The sequence below is a fragment of the Mustela nivalis genome, assembly GCF_964662115.1.
Source record: "Mustela nivalis genome assembly, chromosome: 13".
NCBI classification, from domain to species: Eukaryota; Metazoa; Chordata; class Mammalia; order Carnivora; family Mustelidae; genus Mustela; species Mustela nivalis.
The window spans coordinates 40,792,384-40,812,005 of NC_139032.1; the positions used below are offsets into that span (position 1 = coordinate 40,792,384).

The following is a 19,622-nucleotide window of genomic DNA, read 5'->3' on the forward strand; positions in this document are numbered from 1 at the left end:
ACTTACAGTTCAAAGTACATTAAGGAAAACCATGTCCGTATGCAGAGATGTGTCCTCCCACACGCATCTTAAGAAAATAGCAAACAACAACAAAAAAATAACTTATCAGCAGCCCCTAGAAAACAAAAACTGAAATTAAAAGAAAGAATGGAGTAAATCTAAATTGTATATTTTCATTCCTTCTAAAAGGATTAAATAACAGAATTCTAAATGGTTTGTTTGTACTTTCCATGCAATATGTAGATTAACCATGAAATTCTGTTTGGGACACTTTGACATCTGTTTTCAGTGCATTACAATGAAATCTGGGGACTTGATACATACATTTGCTGTAATAAAACTGTCACTAATCAGTGTTTTCCAAAATATTGCCCATAACTATTACTATTCAGTAGTCTCATTTGCATGATCTAATATTGTTGCTACATCATGTTTTTCCCTGACAATGTGTTAGCTGGTCCCAGGCACATGGTCTAAAATGGCTGCAAACCACTCGATACTTTGAGCACTTCCATACTTCTCTGTGCAGATGCTCGCATTCTGTCCGAGAAGGGAACCAATCTTTCATCCTTCGCAAAATATCTCCCCTGGAATGGGCACACCCAAGGCTGACTTCAAGTGTGTGGAAAACTCTACAGTAAAATAGCCCACAACTGTGGAGGAAATTACGCCTCGTGGGGCTTTGCAACAGAAGATGTCAACATTACCCTGTCTCGAAGTCCCTTCCGCAAATCTGGAAAAATGCAGTGGGAAGGAAGAGTCTGTCATTAACTTGAAACCATTTCTAGCAAAACGCTAAGACTGGACCAGAGTTTAAAATTGAGTCCATCTCATTTTCTCTGGGATTAATAAACAGCCATACCAATGCAGGTACCAAGAAACCCCAGCTCCTAGGGTGTTAACACAACCTCCTGGATATTGGATGGAAAAGCTCCCATTTCATGCTGCGTGTATCTGGTGGATTGCTTACAAAACTTGGATTTTAAGGGGAAAATAACTGTGAGAGCCCAAACATCATATTCACCAAAATGCAAAAACTTACCAAAAACAATCTGTCTACCTACGCTGATTGTAAATGAATTCTGGATTTTATCAGGACTTGGAATCATATTCCAATATAATTTCATTTTGTCCTTCCATGAACTCATCTTAAACCCGAAATAGGTTTCTCTATACACATGTTTTATATTATAAAATGTTGGATACCAAGAGCAGATTAATTTTAGGCCCTAATGCTATGTTTGTTAGTACTAAGAAGTCATTCCAAATGTTCCAAAAGGGATTAATGTAGTATAACAAGTCTATTTAATTATTGTAAGACCAGTGATCCTCATATTACTATAAGCAGCTTTTCCCTTATTTGGAGACTGTAAATAGAACAGATATTGTTACACGATAACTCTAAGTCTTATCCAAAAATATTAATATTTTACCATCAGGAAGTTTAAAGAACTATGTTAGCATCTCCAGGAGGCTAAGAAAGGCAACCAGTATTTAAGAACCACGAACCCTCTATGCATCGCTATTTTAGGTCAATATCAACTTTAATTCATAAGTGCAAACAAAGCTTTCCCAAGGTATTAGAGAGATAAAATACCAAATCCTTCTGCCATCAACAACAACTCATTTTATGTATGTTAAAAATTTGGGGTAGAACTCGCTTCCTATACTAAAATACATGCTTTTTTACTTCTGTGCAACCAAGGAACAGAGGAAAAGCAACTGAATACCAGGGATGTTCTCAAAAAGAAAACGCACAACACAGGTTATTTAAAAGTATGTTACCAGAATGTAAACAAGCTAATCAATGGTCTGATACTGCTTGCTGCACATTCCAGTTATCCTTTAACTGATGAACAAACAGTGCGACAGCTTTTCCTATGAACTCCTGGCCAGAACCCCCAGGTATTATTATAAAATGCTTCATGTAAGAATATGATTTATTATTTATTTATTTATTTATTTATTTATTTATTTATTTGGTACAGCACCAATGTGACATGTGATTTAAGGCACTTCTCTAGCAGACACCATGGGTATGGGTGAATCCGTCCACTTTCCGAACCCGCTGTGCAGAGAGTCAAGGGAGCAACCCACCAACCATGGCCAAGCTCTCGGCATATCCGGCCCACAGAAGTGGCTTCGTGACCACAAGGACCCAGCCACCGAAAGCCACTGAAGTCAAGCACTAATCCCAAATCTAGCTTGAGAAGCAGAGAATGGTTTAACCCCCTTCCCTTTGGCTCCCTGTTGTTCTCAGTAAAAATGAAATCACTTTAAGTAAGAAATAAGAACTTTTTCCCTCTAGGGATCATGTAATTAATTTGCTTCACACCACAAAAAGGACAAACAGGGAAGACTGACTTAAAATAGAAGGAGCTAAATGTTAATAAAGTCAAAACAATTCATGTAACTATTGAACATTTTGAGTTTTGACACAACTGGGGGTCACTTTTGAATGACATGCTTTCAGACATAAAGTCTGAAAAACAGTAGCATGCTCTTCGTCAAGAACAATCCAGTCTAGCCACACATCATCACTTCTGTCCAATCAAATTTAAAACTTAAGTGTAGTTCTCCCAAATGCTGGCAATGTGATTTTTTGGTAAATAAAAGTCTTCTGCTTTTACTGTAATGTAGTGAATTACAAGTCTTGCTAGGACACCCTCCATTTGATACCAAAGTTGCATTATTTATTTATTCAGAGAGCTACTAATAAAATTATTTTACTCCTTCCTTGGAAATATTCCTAATTTGACCAAGAAGTTACTTCTCTGGTAAACTGGATACAAAGGATTGCTTGAACCCTACAGTAATCCCAATTCAAGCAGATTTTAAAACTGTATACAACTAGCTAACTTCATATGCCTACATTCAGAAGTTTAATTAACAAATATCTATTCACATCACTGGGATCAGAGACTTTCATTTTCTCTTGGGAATGTCTTATCACCTGATATGTAAAAACTAATGATGACCTTTTCTTCAACACCCAATCACCCATTTTCTCCAACATCAGCCTAGTTTCTTTGCAAGTATCTATTACGCTATGTCACTTTACACAGAGTAGTGATGGGTATTGTTAACACTACTGCTTTTGCTTACATGAATTATTTCATTTAATCACTAAACAGTCCTGTGAAGCAGACATTTTAATCCCCATTTTAGAGAACAGGAAACCAAAGCACATGGTGCTTAAGTAACTTGACCAAGGTCACAAAGCTGCGAAAGGGTAGAACCAAGAGTAGACCCCTAAACGTGAGATTTGTGCACTTAATTTTCAATGCTGGAAAAAAATCTCTAACAGCAGGAAGAAGCAATCCCAACTTCAGAGGATGACAGACTATTTTAAACTGCATTATATTTGCTCTCCGATCTATGATGGAACTATCCTTCTCAATTCCTGCAAGATCTAAGCCCTACCTCTCTCTTTTTCTCCAACTTTACTTTTCCTCTTTGGTGAGCACGTGCGCGTGGGCACACACACACAAACACACACACATGCATCCACCAATTACCCATGGTCCAGAAACTTAACCTCTTCAACTCAACAGCTGAGTTCCATTGTAAAACCTTTCAGTGGAGGAACTTCCACTAGAGCTTCCACTGAACTTCCAGTGGAGGCTGACTTCAAGAAGTCGTAGACATGTTTGAAACCCTCAGTCAGGGGCTGCTCACTGTCTTCCAACCATGGTCCCACTGCCTCTGACCCATGAGCCTCCTAACCACATCCAAACCCAATAACTCTGCATTGGCTCTACCACTGAGAAAGCCAACGAGGGAACAGAAAATCGAGAGAGATATATGTCTTTGAGTCTAGACTGGTTTTTACAGAACAGAGAGGAACTGAAGCTACCAAGTAAAATCAGATTCAGTGTATTTTATTCACCTTTCTTCCTCAAACCCCTGGGAAGCTGGAATATCAACACAATTAATGCTGAGAAGCATTTAAATTCCCTCATCTTCGGAACATTCCTGGGGGGAAAAATAGTTTGAAACAACAGCCACCACCCCCAAAAAAAAGAAAGAAAAGAAAAAGTAAAATCTTCTCACCTGCCATTTCAGATATATTTTTTAAATGGAAATAGAAAAATCTAGGGCTTTTTTTCCCAAGGTTCTAGTGCCTGTGCCACATTGTCTCTCATCTGTCAGTGTATCCACACACATGTATAAACAGTATGCGGCATACAAGTCAGGAAATGCACAGTCTAACTTAAACTTCCTTTTTTCCTCTAATAATTTAAAAATAAAATGTAACAGCTTGGATTTTAAATATTTAATCTGGCAAATATAGGAAAAATCATGAACTACAATGTCATATTTGGCAAAGAAAAATTTGGTAGGATAAAAATATCTGCGTTTTAACATTTTAGAAGGCATTTCCAATATTTTAAAAATAAAATTATTTCACTGCTTCAGAAGAGAACAGAGGTAAAACTCCATTTTTGCACATGAGTCTTCATAAAGAATAGAAAAACAATTTTTATATTCATCAAAATAAATATTTAAATTTTACATGCTGGCAAAAGTCCCCACAGAAATAAAAACTTCAGATCTACCAATGGTTTGCTACTATGTATTGGGACTTGGCTATTTAAGTCACAAAGAATAGGCTTCGCCTAAAACTATAAACCGAGTTTTAAGGTCACATACATCAAGTTATGACATGACTCTGATTTTTTGAAAAATTTTGTCTTGTCCTACATGGTTAGTATAAGACTTTTTCCAATACTGGGCAAAGATTTATAGGGTGAAGTTTAAACGTCATTTGTTTTAGGACTTAGATATTGGTAACCAAAAGCATAACTAAATTTATCACTTTTACCCTATGTAATGACAATAAAATATTTTTATTGTAACAGCTAAAAATGTTGAAAAGCAATTATTAAGGAAATCATAAATATAAAAAGCTGCAAAGTCGACCTCAGAAGAGTGGGGGAAAGGAAATTGTGATATGCATCATCATAAAACACGGAAACTGGGAATCTAAGCAGAAGGCATTCAAATCCCTCCAAAGGCCAGAAGACTATCCCCCACCTCTTGTAGCAAGGAGGGCTGCAAATTTGTCCCCATCACTGTCAGCAAACAAAAGAAAGTCACTTTCTACAGCCAGACCATGTCAAACAGAAGACATGGCTACAGCAGAGGGACGCCTTGAATCCACTGGGGTGTAAAGCCAGGGCTGGGGCTTTTTGTCAGCTATTACCATAAAAGAATAAGAGGAAACAGTGACATTACTGCACAATAGAAAGGTCAAACAGCTTGCAGCCATTTCGTGACCCAGACAAGTCAAGGTCAAAGGATTCAGGTAGCAAGTTAGCCAGGGCATAAGTTACAGCACAAATGAATTGTTTTAACACATCAGCTTTGGTCAATTAAACCTAACAAGGCAAGTTGCATCACGTAGCAGGGTTCCTGACACCAAGGCCAGGAGCTGAGACCGACCTCATAAAACAAGGCTTTTAACATAGCATAGCAAATTTAAGGTAATCCATCCAGAAACTGCAGATGTCAGAATAATAAAATACAAGTTGTCCTAAGCAGGAACATTTTTCACACTTTAGATTTCACTAATAGAGGGGTATAGACTTCATGTTGACATACTCATGGTATTAACATAGGCATAAATGTAATCCCCTACTCACTGGAATTAGAGAATACACCCCATTTCCAATAACTTTCTTAACATCTGCGCTCATGATTAGATTTTTGTTCTAAGCTCTGCCGTTCCCTGTGAACAGCAATACATTTTTCTATGTATGTTTTCTTTTTTTCCAATGTGACTTTTGAAAAATCAAGTTTTTAAAGAAATCTTAAGCTTCACTCAGTATTGGAATATATACGAGTGTCACTGAATATTAACTGACACTGGTTAAATGCTTTTTGTGTCGTTTTGTGGGAGATTTGTGCATTTTGAAACTCAGCTGAATGCTGTTCATTAAATTTTCTATTTTGAGAAACAGAGAAACCGAAAATTTGAAACTGCACGTACTTAGAATAAGGAATTTTTTTCAAGGGCAATTCTTCCTTTCCTTTTTGCACTTGTTTAAACAAATCCCATTTTCAAATGATTTGTGCTGTATCCATAACTTACTACATGCTCCGAACTGCCTTAAAATGGGATTCTGAAAATATACAACCTCCGGGCAACTCTCAGCTAGTAAAATTACTTCATCCATCACCCCATATTTTCAATTATATAGTCCTTATTCAGAGTTCTTTAATTTGTCTGTGATTCATCAATGCTGTCCTGTTTAAACTATCATCATAAAAGAGAGAATATGTGTTTCTAAGTGTTTTATTATAAACAATATATTTATGCACAAGACAAGTTTGCATTCCTATCTTGGAACACTGCTTGATGTAAATTTTGAGGTTTTTGTTGTTTTTTTTTTCCAACGTGTGGCCTTCAATTCAGCCTCAAGGTCTTTCCACCTCATTGGTTAATTGCTAGCCATTTCTTCCAATTTTCTGAATAATATAACAACCAAAAGCCGAGCCATTCAAGTCCCATTAGCCTCACACCCTGTACCGTTCAGTCTAATACAAGCTAATCCCACAGACTCACTTCTCACTCCACGCACTTCGTTTTCACAAGTTCTCTGCAGTCTGATGATTTATTCTCTATGCCAAATCCTAACAACTGAATTCAGTTAAATTAACCACATCACGTGATGAGAGTTCAAGGACCCAAGAATGTTCCTTAAAATGAGACAGCATACCACGCTGCCACAGAAGAGCGTGCCTGATTCGGAGGAAGCGCCCCTCTTGCTATGCTTGGCGAAGAGACCGGCTGCTGTAATCACTCCGGCTTCCCATCGCACAACCGCTAGTCCTTGAGATTTCTATTTCTATCCTTCTAGATTTTTATTCCTCCTCCAAAGGACGGAGGGAAAAAAGTTGGAAAACTTTGCTTTGAACATGACATTGGCTGATCACTTGCTCTGACTTAGCCCATAATAAAAACGCCTGGAGGGTCGCAGGCTCTGCTTTCAACTTCAAACTAGAAAATGCTATTCTTTGCCAAGCTGAAGAGAAATTTCTACCCAAGAAGCCAGTTTCGCTACAAGGGATCACCTTTCATTTTGCCCCCAGAAGTTCGGATAGTTAACAATCTATCTATCTCAGAAAGTTTTGCCTATGCTATTTCCACTCTCTGTCACCCCAAGCTCCCAACAAAGTGATAATTATCGCTTTGATTAAAAAGCCAGTTATCATACAAGCCACTGGGATGCCAGAAATGAAAACTTACTTATCTCAACTTTTAAGAATTCCAGAGAATTCTGACTCAGCCTCGCACTGGGTCCGTCCCTCCCTCTTCAGGTGCTGAAATCCTAACAGATCAGCAGAGAAGTAAAGGGCAAAAGAGCACCCTGATAGAGTTTTTTGGGGTTTTTTTTTTCTTGTTTTGTTTTTTTTTTAAGCCCACTGGCCTAATTTTTCAGGTCAATCAAGCATAATGAATGTTTATGGGGAGAAAGGCTTTCCTAAGTTAGTTAACCTGGACTATTTCTAACCCTAATGCCAAATTTGAAAGGAAAAAGTTAACGGAGAACTAAAACTTTAATTTCCTTTTGGCAACTCCTAAGTTCCAGAGTTAGGCAAAAACAACTAAGTAAATAAGAGATCCTACCCACTCTAAATTACCTCTATGCATGGAAACACTCCCTCTGACCACTCTGGAAAAGAGTAACTTTAAAGAACTTGGGCCATGGCTACAGGGGGCCTCCCTATATGTGGCCCTCCCTAAGCTCCAAGGCCCATGCTGAATCTGTCAGGAAGTCAACCCTTGGGAAACCAACCACTATCTCCCGTCACTGCAATTCACAGATCCCCCAAATTACCATTATTCCTGAATAATGAACAGCATCTCTGTTCTTTTACATATAAAGTCATTTTACCACGCAAGAGGCAGAGTGCACCAAATTTGCAAATCCAACCCATATCTAGGTGAACAATATTTTTTAGTATAAAATGTGTACTACTGTGTATGGGGGGGAGGGTTAGGAAGGGCTTAAGATGGAAGGGAAGCCTCATGCTGTCGGTAGGACATTTTTCCAACCTTTGCTGCCTCCAGAAAGTGGGTCACTGTATTTTTTTTTAATATTCGAAATCATAATTGATGTAACAAATGAGCCTCTCCCCCCCAACCCCCCTTTCCCTTTGAAAACTGAAATCATATTAACAGCAATGCAATAGCTTAGTTTGCCATATCAGAACACAGATGCCAAGCTTCCCCAGCTGGTAACTGGGGCCTCCGAGTTTAACTCTTGAATTGTCTGGCAGAGTTATCTTATGGCAGGGACATCACGGCATACACAGAGGGTGAGTGTCTGGCCCCGTAGACTGTGTTTTCTTCTTATCAGTGAGAAAATGGCTAAGTATCTTATCTTACAATATATGTTCCCACAAAAGTCTCATTAAGCCTAGGAGCAAGACATGTCAGTAAGAGCCATTCTTTATCTGGTGAATTGTGTGTAAGCCAGAATGCAAGCAACTGTGCATTGGAGTTCAGGAGTTCAGTCAAGGACAGGGTGCTAGATGGGAAAACTTTGCAGTGTCCCCCTAAATCCCATGTGCACATGAATTCTCTGCTCTCTGAGCCCTTCGCAGTCCACGCACACCAGACCATCCTGGAGAATGGCCTCATTTTAACAAATTACAAAAGCTTAGTTTTCCCCATAATGGGAAATACCTGAAAATGAAGTGGAATTTATTAAAATGTTAAAATACGCCGTCAACTAGCAAACAATTATCTGCGTCAGCTTTTCATAAAGAAATAATGGTTACCCAAAAGGGTTCTAAAAGCCAGTAACTGAGGGAGGAAAATAATTCTTAGCATTTGTTTCCTAGCTAATGATATGTGACAACCGGGAAGGATTCTATTTCAAAAACAGTAACAATGATTACAACCTCCCCTGTAAACAAGTCACATTTTTCACAACTGCAAAATGTACTTTAATTATCATCACACTTAACAATAAAACAACAAAAGTTGCCACCCAGCAGTGGATCGTGGCTTTAAAGTTTCCCCAAGGCTAAAGGAAACTCCTCCTTGATGACAGCCATGAGCCATGAGAGGACTCTCTTCAATATCCGAAACATGTTTAATAGGAGTGCAAAGTACGGTCCAAAAATCAGTTAGGCTGACTTAGTTTAAACTCTGATCTGTTAAACTCAGGACAACAGTTACTATCTCTTGAGATCTTTAAACTTCTTAGTGTGTTTTGACCTCCTTCTTCAAAACCCTTCCTTGCCTCAGAGAAAGCCCAGTCCCCCCCCAATTCCACCCCACCCCTCCCCATTTCCCCTTCAGACAGGACACAGCCTGGACTCAAGGCCTCGCATAGGCCAGACTTCCTTCTCTGCAGCCCTTTGGGGTGGAACTGCTAATCCTTCTTATTAATTAATGAGATAATGGTGGTTAACCGGAAAGCAATATTAATGCTCACTATCTAGGAAACGTCAACCAAAATTATTTTAGCCTTTTGGTTGGTTTTCCTGGTGTGCAGGACCGTGCTGAGAATCTGGCAACGTTCTGATACAGAATTGAGAAATTCAGGATTGGAGGATTTGTATCAGACCTGAACACATAGGTTTCCTCATGAAGTTTTGCTTTTTTTTTTTTTTTTTTTTTTTTTTAACATTTACACTGTTACACATAAGTCACTAGGAAGAAAAGTTAGATCCTCTCATCATGTCACTGTAAAATTTGGAAGGGTGGAAACTGAGGGAACTACAAATTGCATGAGAAATAAGCAGTGACAGGACTGAAAGCGAGAGTCAGTCATAACGAATGCATTAAATATCACTACATTCAGCAAGTCTTCCCCACATCCTCAGTGCACACCCCACACCCTACAGCACACTTACATCCCAGGAAGGTGTCCTGTGCAAGCCTTGCCTGCTTTTTGTTTTGTTTTGTTTTGCTTTGCTTTCATGAATGCAATAACAAAGACAATATGGGGACTAGGTACCACCTGCCCAAGAATCATTGGACATCTTTAACATCTTTGGGGAAATGGAGGCCACTTTAGAGCTATTTTTTCCCTCTGATCTATCACAGACTTAAAAGAAAGAAAGAAAAAAAAAACCTAAAAAATAAAAAGGAAGGGTTTTATATTAGCTAAGATTTGCTGCAGCAAACAAGCAAGCAGCTTTCATTCAGGGATTGTCAAAAACTTTCCAGTGTGCCCACTGCAATGCGGATGCCAACCAACGAATCAAAGGCATTCAGCAACTAGACAAAGAGGGTCTGATGCCAACCTCGGTGCCACTGGCAACCATTATTGGCATCAAGCACAGTGTCTGCCTTTTTTTTCCCCCTCGCCTGGCACTTCACAAACAAAATGGCGGTTCTTGTAGCAACGGAACAGCCGAAGCGCAGCCCTCTGAATCAATAACGTCAAATGATTTTATGGATTTAAATGCAGTTACTCCCCCATGATGCGTATATGGGAGGTAAAGCGGGGGGCTTATATAATTTTATAAATGACTGTATTGAACATGACCCTTTACTAATGTGGAAAAATAGAAAAATGGACTAAAAATTGCGGTCAGTCGGGCTATATGCATAGGAGAAGCTGAATAACAAAGAGATTTAGCTTTAAAGAAAATACTGCCTCCTGGCCATGGGATGCAAAGGTCTAATGAACTCTATATCAAAAGTGATTTTGAAATGCATAAATTTTTCCCAAAACCATATCAGATGCAGATGTAGTACTAGAGCTTGTGTCAAAGCTCTAGTAACTCTTTCCACATTTCAAAAAAGATGAGGCTGCTGGGCATGAAGAAAAAAAAAAAAGAAGTGTGGGTTGAACCAAAAGAGAAAGAGGGAAAAAGAAAAGCATAGGAAGTTGGCCAACAATGGAACTTTATTATATGTTGGTCTTTATTTCATCCTCCAGAAGAGATGCAGTTTGTGATCTTGTATAAATAACCAAGAGGACTATTGACATTTCTAGATCTGGAAATTGTCAATATATTGTAACATCACTCCACTCTGCAATGCGGATGCCAACTAACAAATCACAGGCATCCTGAGCTAAACAAAGAGGGTCTGATGCCAATCCTGGTGCCAGTGGCAACCATCTTTGGCATTCTCTCTGTTCTTTCTCATGTTTTCCTCCCAGTCGTTTAGAAGTGGAGAGACAGAGAGAAAGGGGGAGAAAGGTAGTTTTGCTGCTCATTCTGTTGTAAACATTACAGCTTTCTTTTCTTATTTTTCCTTCATGTTACTCTTCATACTTCTTTGCCTGATTTATAAAACTGACTTAAGTGGGTTTTCATGTACTTAGAAGAGAAATAAAGAGTCATAATGAGAGATAGGCAGCACTTTGATTGACTACAGACTTATCTTTGTAAATGCCTTCTTCAATCAATTGCACTGCAAAACAACATAATTAACCTACATTTGACCAAAAAAAAAAAAAAAAAAAGATATGAAATGTGAAAAAAGGAAAACGCAAAAGCTTCCTGATATGACTTTTTCAAAGAAAGAGCCAACAGATGTTAAGAAGAGACGCCGCGCTGGCAGGTAGGAGGGATACAAATGAGACATACAGGGTCAGATAATGAAAGCTTTTTATGACAGAGACTCAAAACAACAACAAAATCAATGTTCGGTCTGAAAACATGGTCTCCAAGAGTTGCTTAAAACTTCATGATTATCATGACCAATGGTGCAATGCAGAAGGCATTTACGCATTTTTCTTTCTTCAATCTATCTCCACGAATCCAAAGGATATGTTCTTTATTGTCAGTTCATCAACCAAGAGAGTTGGCTGCCTGCCCCGGGAATGGGGAATGAATACACATGCATGTGCACCTCAAGGACTAGCCTTCGAGCAACTTAAAATGTGAGCAGCAGGGAAGTGGTTACAAATCTTCCCTCCCTGTACTAAAAAGTTGCATGACCCACTTTTTAAAACTTTACTTCCAGCCTCGACTTTCACAACACACTTACAACACATCGACAGTCAACCCAACACAGATCTACAGCCCACCTTAGGATGTCACCTCCTAGACAGCTGTCAATCAAATTAAGTGTCATGTGTTAATGAGCTTTTATTTTAGGACGCACAGAGCGAAAATATATTTTTCCCTAAACCATCATTATTTGGACCTTAATTCTTAAATCCACGGTGATGGCAAAAGCAATGTTTAAAAAAAAAAAAAAACGGTAGTTTCAAATATATGATTTTGAGCATCTTATTTAAAATCAAACTAGGAATTTTTTTTTAAATGACATTTAAGCATATCTCTAAAACTATATCAAGGAAATATAAAGACAAAAAAACATGTAACAAGTACCTAGATTTCTGAGCCAAAAGAGTAATTTTGATTTTTTTCTTTTTCTGGATAATGATAAGGTTCACACCAATTTGCTGAATCCCAGATTTATATAACGAACAACAGATAACCCGTCTGCCACCTCGCTATCTGCAGGCCATTTCCCTATGACCAGGCCAAGTTAGGAAATGACCCACCATCTGTGGCAGATCAAACTTCAGTCCACTTTTGGTATGCTGCTTTCTTAAAATGATGTTTTACTAAAGACTATTGCTAATACGTGGAAATCCATATCCTGACACATTTATTTGAAGAAAAGAAACTGTCAGTTATTTAAAGGAAAGTACAAAATAATAATGAAAAAAAACATATTTCATGAACTCAAAAAATGCTTAGGAAAAATATACCCTATTTTTGACTCACCCAGGCAACATTTATACCACTGTCTTTATCAAGTCTTTTTTTTAATAGGTACGGTATGTGGTTTCTGCATTCTTTTTGAGATTTATTTTAAACCAGTGTAACCAGTCCACTTTCTGTTTTTGTTCTGTAAGAAGAGCTGCAACTTCTCTCCTCAGTAAGTTTTGTGAATTCACATTCAAGTAAATTAATGATATTAAGTATTCCCAAGTCATGTTGGGAAAATATTATACCTAAATTATTTAAACAAGAACTATCATCCATTTAATCTATGACGAATATTACACAATCAATAGGAGGTGTCGATAGAAATATTTAAATTAAATAAATTCAGGTTCACGTAAGATACACTTTCTGATATTGGCTATCTTAAGCATTTTGTAACAGGAAAACGTAAATTCTATTTTGTTGCAACAGGACTAGATTCGTGAACAAAGTTCATCTACCTTGCTAGTTACGAGGCCAATACAAAGATTATTAAAAAGCGGTTTGACTCTTCATAAATAAAGTTACATTTTCAAATGGAGAAACGATGACTAGACGCAAGGAATGCAGCCGAGGACAAAATGTGAATTGTAATAAACTCCAGTTTTCAGACTAGTCTGTGCCTTTGAAAAGGTATATTATTTCAAAGACATCTGAAAACGCATCTCTTTGTGGTCTTTTGCAAAATACCCACACCTATCCAGGTACAAAAGCTCCACGCCTGTGTCCATGGCTGGCCCATGGCAATGGACGTGGCAGTGGAAGAGGGCAGGCCACTCCACCCAGCATGGGTGAAGGAGACCTAGGGGCCTCGAGGACCATCTAACCCAAGCCAGCTATTTCGTATACGGGGTTTGCGGGCAGTGTTTGCCCTACTCGAAGAAAGAATGATCTGCTCCTACCTTGCTCCTGCACGTAGTATGCCAAAAACAAATCAAGCTCCTTAACTGATACTGTGATATGATGTGGCTGGACACAAAGTGCTGGGTTTGTGCAATGAGGGGATTTCATGAGCCGCTCTCCATCGGTACTTTCCAAGGGGATGCCTTTGAACAGGATCACCATGACTAGATCCAGACGCCAGACTTTGTCTGCCTGTCGCAGGCAGTCGATTCTCCTAATCTTACCCTTCTGGTCGGGATTGGATAAGACACAGCACGGGTGCTTCTTGCCAGTCACGGTGAGCACAAAGTCCTCTCGGTACTCCTGGCGGATGTCTTTGCGCAGCTTGGCCAGGAGCCTGGATGCCCACTTCTGTTTGATTTCAGGCTTTTCACTGAGAAGCTCATCTTTGACTGCTCTTTCTTCGTCCTTTGACATTCGCTTCTCGTGCTTTTTAAAGTACTTGCGTTTCCGAGCCTGCAGGTTGAACCAAGTGTAGGCGATTGCACGGACATGTGGAAGGAGTGCCTCGATGAATGGGTGAAATTCATCCTGTTGAAGATGAAGGTTGGGGCGGAGGGGGGGGGGGGGAGACAGACACAGTCAGCTTAATTTTAAAGGCTCAAAAATAAATAAATAAATAAATAAAACTATAATCCATTCCCAATTCACTCCAAAAAGTTATGCATAAAAATCACATTTCTTTCTTATTTAAAATTATCAAAACAGCAGGAAAAGAAGAAAACAAAGTCCGCCAAGCAGTCCCTTTTCCACCAAAATTTACAGGTTGATCGTGCCTCCTAAAAAGAAAATAAGATTTATATTTGTATTTCCACTCTGGCCCCATCCCCCTCATTCCCACCATGCATCCTACATTCTCTAAAACGTAAGCAACCAAGGTGCCTGGCACCCAATTTAATATTTAAATATATGATTGACCAACTAACACGAAGCAGTACCATTTTACAAAGAACACAGTGAGATTGGTTTTTTTTTTTTTTTAATCGGAGCAGAGCTGTTCAGAAGGCAGGAGCGATGCCACAGTTCATTTCTCTTCTCTGTGGCACAGAAACACAAAGCATATAGATGCTCAGTGTAATGCCACACAGTTCCCGCTTTTGGAGCATGCTCTCAGCAAGAGGCTGCTGGTGGCACAAAGAGCATGCGCCATTAAACTTGATCCATTTTCTTATCAAACGTCCAACATTCCAACACTGAAACAGCACCATTCCAAGAGTGGTAACTAGAGAAACCGGTATACAGTGAGGGAAAGTGGGCAAAGGACACAGCTTGCCGTATCAGTGTCCTGAACAGAAGGTTTCCATACTTTGAGCCGTGCATTCTCTTCCCCCCTCACCAACACCAGCCTCCAAGGCACACACGCACACACACACACACACACACTCACACTCTCCTATTCTCTCACAGACACACCGACACACTCTTTTCATTTTTCAATAGAAGTTTCCAAAGTTGAAAACAAAAATTATGTGAAGGTTCTTCAGGCAGCTTTCCTAGAGAATCTGAAGCCCCACGGAGTCCGTTAATTTGTTAACCGATCACATGAGTACGGCAATTATTCTAAACCCCTTAAAAATCAATCTGAGGTGAACAATGAGAAATGGCAACTTGGCACCAACTTTATATGCTTTGTGTCTCTGCGTGCGGTGGCAGGGGGACACCAGGAGTGCACCACTGGTCACTTACTGCTTTTGTGGAATCAATACAATTCATTTGCTACGTGTGTGAATTCTTCGGCCAGAGTGTGGGTGCACGTATGCACGGCTTGTGAGTCTGCACGTGCATCAACTCTACAGTATCCCATCTTTTGAATGAAGTGGTTTACCTTAGGCTCCTGCATTTTCCCAGCCTGTTCCATCTAAGCCTTTTTTTAAGGGCGGGGGGCAGTGTGGAACGGCAGATTATCTTCACCTACGGATATTCCAAGTTACTTCCCAAAGCAGTTCGTGTTTCATTACTTCCTGCCATAGGTAAATCCTGTCTCATAAGCTGAGGCCCTATTACTGCTCAGAGAAAGAGCTAACATCCTGGGCAGGCATACTGTACAGGAGCAATAAACCAAGATCCAAAGCAAATAAGAACTTCCCACTGCAGCCACTTTTCTGAACGCCCTGACTATACTGTCACCCCAACCAGGAAAATAACTTTCACTAACTTATCGGATCCCAACTTGGAATTGACACACTAGGGCTGGTCACCCTGAACTACGAGAAATAAATTCTATCTAACCAGCAGTCTGATGAATGCCATGAGGGTAAAGATGAAGAAAGTGCAACTAATGACACTGGAACAAAGAAGGGGGCCAAAGAAAATCCCCAATGGGTTTGAATCCATTTTTAAGATGAAATTCGAGTTTTCGGTGCTAAAGACTGCAGCATGTTCACGGTATGTGTATCACACCCGGAAAAGGTGCACGTCCCATCCAATCAATAATGCAGTTATCAAGTGTTTTAACATATTGCTGTAAAAACGTTCCTCCGGCAGAATGAGTATAAATCAAAATTTTATAACAATACAGAATGCAGATGATTACATCACAGCATGAGGCATAACCAAATGCCATAGAGGAAATCATTAAACCGATCAGTAGTTTCCAGCAGAGATTTGAACAATTCGGTTACTATGTGAGCACATTAAACTAGGCCATGGAAAGAGTTAAACCACAATCTGTTCTTTGTGTGGGAAGGCAGCCCTGCTCACAGCAACCACAGCCCCATGATAAGACCTCCCTATCTCCATATACTTTCTGATGCCATGCTTTCAGCTTTCACTGTAACTACAAAAACTTTGTTTATCCCCCTTAGAAATAATGCAAAGAAAGCCCTGTTGAAGGAAGTGTGGACCTAAACATGCTTTGGGAACTCACTTCCTATAATCTGACTTTTACTACCATTTATTGATACGATTAAAAAACATACATACATACTCATCAGCTAAGGGGTTGAGAATGTAAAGAATACATGGGGATGGGAGGTGGTAGTTTTACCGTTGCCATGCTTTTTAAAATGCTGTATTACTGCAACAGATATTAAGTGGTGCGGTAACTCTTAAGTGCTTACATCCTTAAGTACTATGTTCAGTGACATTTCATTTTCTTATTAAGACATCAAACATACTTTTGATTAAATTTGTTTGAGTTGCAAATCATCTGTCATGTAATCCCAAAATTTTAGTAAGTTATTTTAAACAATCAAAATGCAAATTTGAGAACTGAATTTGGAATTTCTTAGCAAATGCACACAAAACAACGTGGGTTTTTTTTTTGAAGGTTGCCTTGAGTTTGTTGCCAATGTTGCTAAATAATGTTTTATTAAAACATACTTTTTTTCCTTATTGACAAATAGAAGTAGCAAACTTTCTCAGTCCACAAATTTGCCTTATAAATAGTTTCAGGGCTTTAATATTCTGTGGATTCCTTTCAAGCGAAACACTTGACAAGGAGACATAACCTCTAAAAAAATGATGATAAGTACAGGTTTGTTATAAGTCACATATACTTCTGTACTAAACAAGCCTAAAATGTCACCTCTCAAGTGTAACTGTTTTCTAGCACTAAGTTGCAATATATTTTTAGTAATTTTGAGTGACATGAATATGAAGCATAGTAACTGTCTTCATCCAAAAAAGAAGTGATTAAGGTATTCAAATGTCCTAATTAATAGGTTATCACAATAACACTTTAAACCATTATAAAGTTTTTTTTTGTTTTTTGTTTTTTTTTAAAGCTAAGCATATAAGTAACCTAAGATCTAATGGCTCTATACTAAGGCAATATGCCACCTCACTCTTTTAGAATTTTTATTGAAATTCATTTACATTTCTCTTTTGAAACTTCCTTTAGTTGAAATAAACTGATAAAATAGCCAAGTTACAAATATCAAATATAAAAGTAAACAATCTTAATTTCACCAGAAATATTTATTTTTCTTTATAGAAACAATGGTTTCCATGAAAGGAAAACAGAAAATTAGATCAATATAGAGGTGTAAGAGTAAATACTAGATATTCTTGGGACACTGCTACAATAATAAACCATTTAAAATATGTTCCATGAAGAACCTGAAATTTTAATAATTCAATGCAATCATGCCACGTAAAAGTTTTATTAAGGGTTTACATTATTTTTAGAAAAAGCAAAATATTAAATCATATATGATGGTTCTGATTTTTCCTTTTATACCTGATTTGTACTGAGGTATATGTACTGATTTATAGGGGAATCCTGATGCTTTTACATAGCATTTTGCTAAATATTAACAACTTAAACTGTAGTTCCTTTTTAAATTAAAATTCTTTCTAAAACCTAGATACTTTATTGCAACAACTGAGACACTTTGTAAAGTTTTCTGCCAATAAGAATGTTTCTCTATTCTGTATTTACATATCCTAAAAAACATTTTGCCATAGCTAATAGACTTTTATAATACAAAGCTAAACTACTGGTCTGATATAAAAGTAACACTGTTCATGTGCTCTTACTTTTGCAACACCTTACATTACCTATAAAGTCACAGAGATATTAAAAGAGAATTGGAAAGCTACAGTTCCTTCTGGAGTATAGGCCTGAAATCCCCAAAACAGTTTTAATACGTCAACCTAAATTTACATTATTAAAACAAGAGAGAATGTTAGTCATCATGAATTAGTGTTGGTAAGTATGTGTTCTTGAATACTAATGTGATAGCTGAATGATTGTGCTATATATGCTCCTAATATTCCATATGTCACGATGTTACAATGTTATCTCCAACTTATTGAAATTAAGATAAAGCTAGTGACTTTACAATGCATATTTAGAGGAAATAAAAAATGCAGTGTAATCGCTAGCAAGGTTTCTGAGCAGCTGATGCTAGAAATACAAATTAATATAGAAAAGCAATCCTTTACAGGTGAGAATAAGTCATGCAGTTACTTTGTAAGCGAAAAATCTTGCCTCAATTTGTTTTATTTGAACTGTGCTTCAATAATGTAAAAATATTACCAAATGAACATGGCTTACCAGAAAGGAAAAAAAAAAAAAATCCTGCTGATAGGTAATATGAAAGGTAACTTTTACAACTAAAGGCAATCCCTTATACCTGAAACAATTTCATCATCATATTTATTGGCCATTATACATAGCTTTTAAAATACAAATAACTCAGCAACTCATTTTTCCAGTTTTGTTAAATTAAAGTGCACATTACTTGCTGAAAATAGCCATATCTAAGTTAATCATACACAGATGCCAAACAAAATATAAACAATAAAAAATGTGTCAGCCAAAAAGCTACAGGACTGTATCCAATCACTGAATAAGCCTTATCATTGTTTTCATCTTCATTCACAATTTATGAATGCCTCGGTCCTTTCCAATCACAATGGCTTCTAATTGTCATACAATTGAAATCTTAATCATTTGTCCATTATAAAAATGCATCATCGTGATATTGGATTTTTTAAAAATTGTAACACACCTAAGACCTGGCGACACTTCTTTAACTGTGTAGTTTTCTACACCAACGTCCAAGAAAATGGTTATCAATTATCAATGGTGACACTTCCTCCTCAAAGCTGAAGTCAACAGTCCCACACTTTTCGAGGTTTAAAATAATGCTTCAAATAACCACTCTGGGCTAAGATATTTAATTAGTTCGCCAGTTGGTTAGTTAGCTGGGCAGCGATGAAAACTGCCCCCAGGTAAGTCCATTCGGTCTCACCAGTTTTGCATTCGACCGTCTGGTTTAAAATTATATAAATTGTGCTCTTAAAAATGCACCAAGCCAGAGTTTTATTTCATAACGTTGTTCCTAAAGTCTTAGGACAATTTTCAAAGTGAATTTTTCAAAAATGACCTTACTTTTCCAGCATTACTTTCTGCCTTCCGAGCTACGCCCAAATATTGTCAAATGAACAGGTCTCCACAAAATGAACATGTTCTAAAGTCTTTAACTTTCACCACGACCAACTAACTCGTGTCAACATAAAGACTGCCTTTGTGGTGTGGTCACTGGAAACCTCAAAGTGCGGATCACGATGGACCA

At 38.1% G+C, this 19,622-nt stretch overlaps 1 protein-coding gene across 12 annotated transcripts in view; it reads right to left on the reverse strand.

The window, feature by feature from the left end:
- Window positions 1-19,622, reverse strand: part of NFIB (nuclear factor I B) — a 439,139-nt gene that overhangs the window by 210,958 nt on the left and 208,559 nt on the right. For all 12 annotated transcript variants that reach the window (XM_082695043.1, XM_082695049.1, XM_082695044.1 and 9 more), the window contains exon 2: window positions 13,599-14,130. In XM_082695043.1, the coding sequence (XP_082551169.1) occupies window positions 13,599-14,130 (532 nt within the window). The remainder of the gene's footprint in view (window positions 1-13,598; window positions 14,131-19,622) is intronic.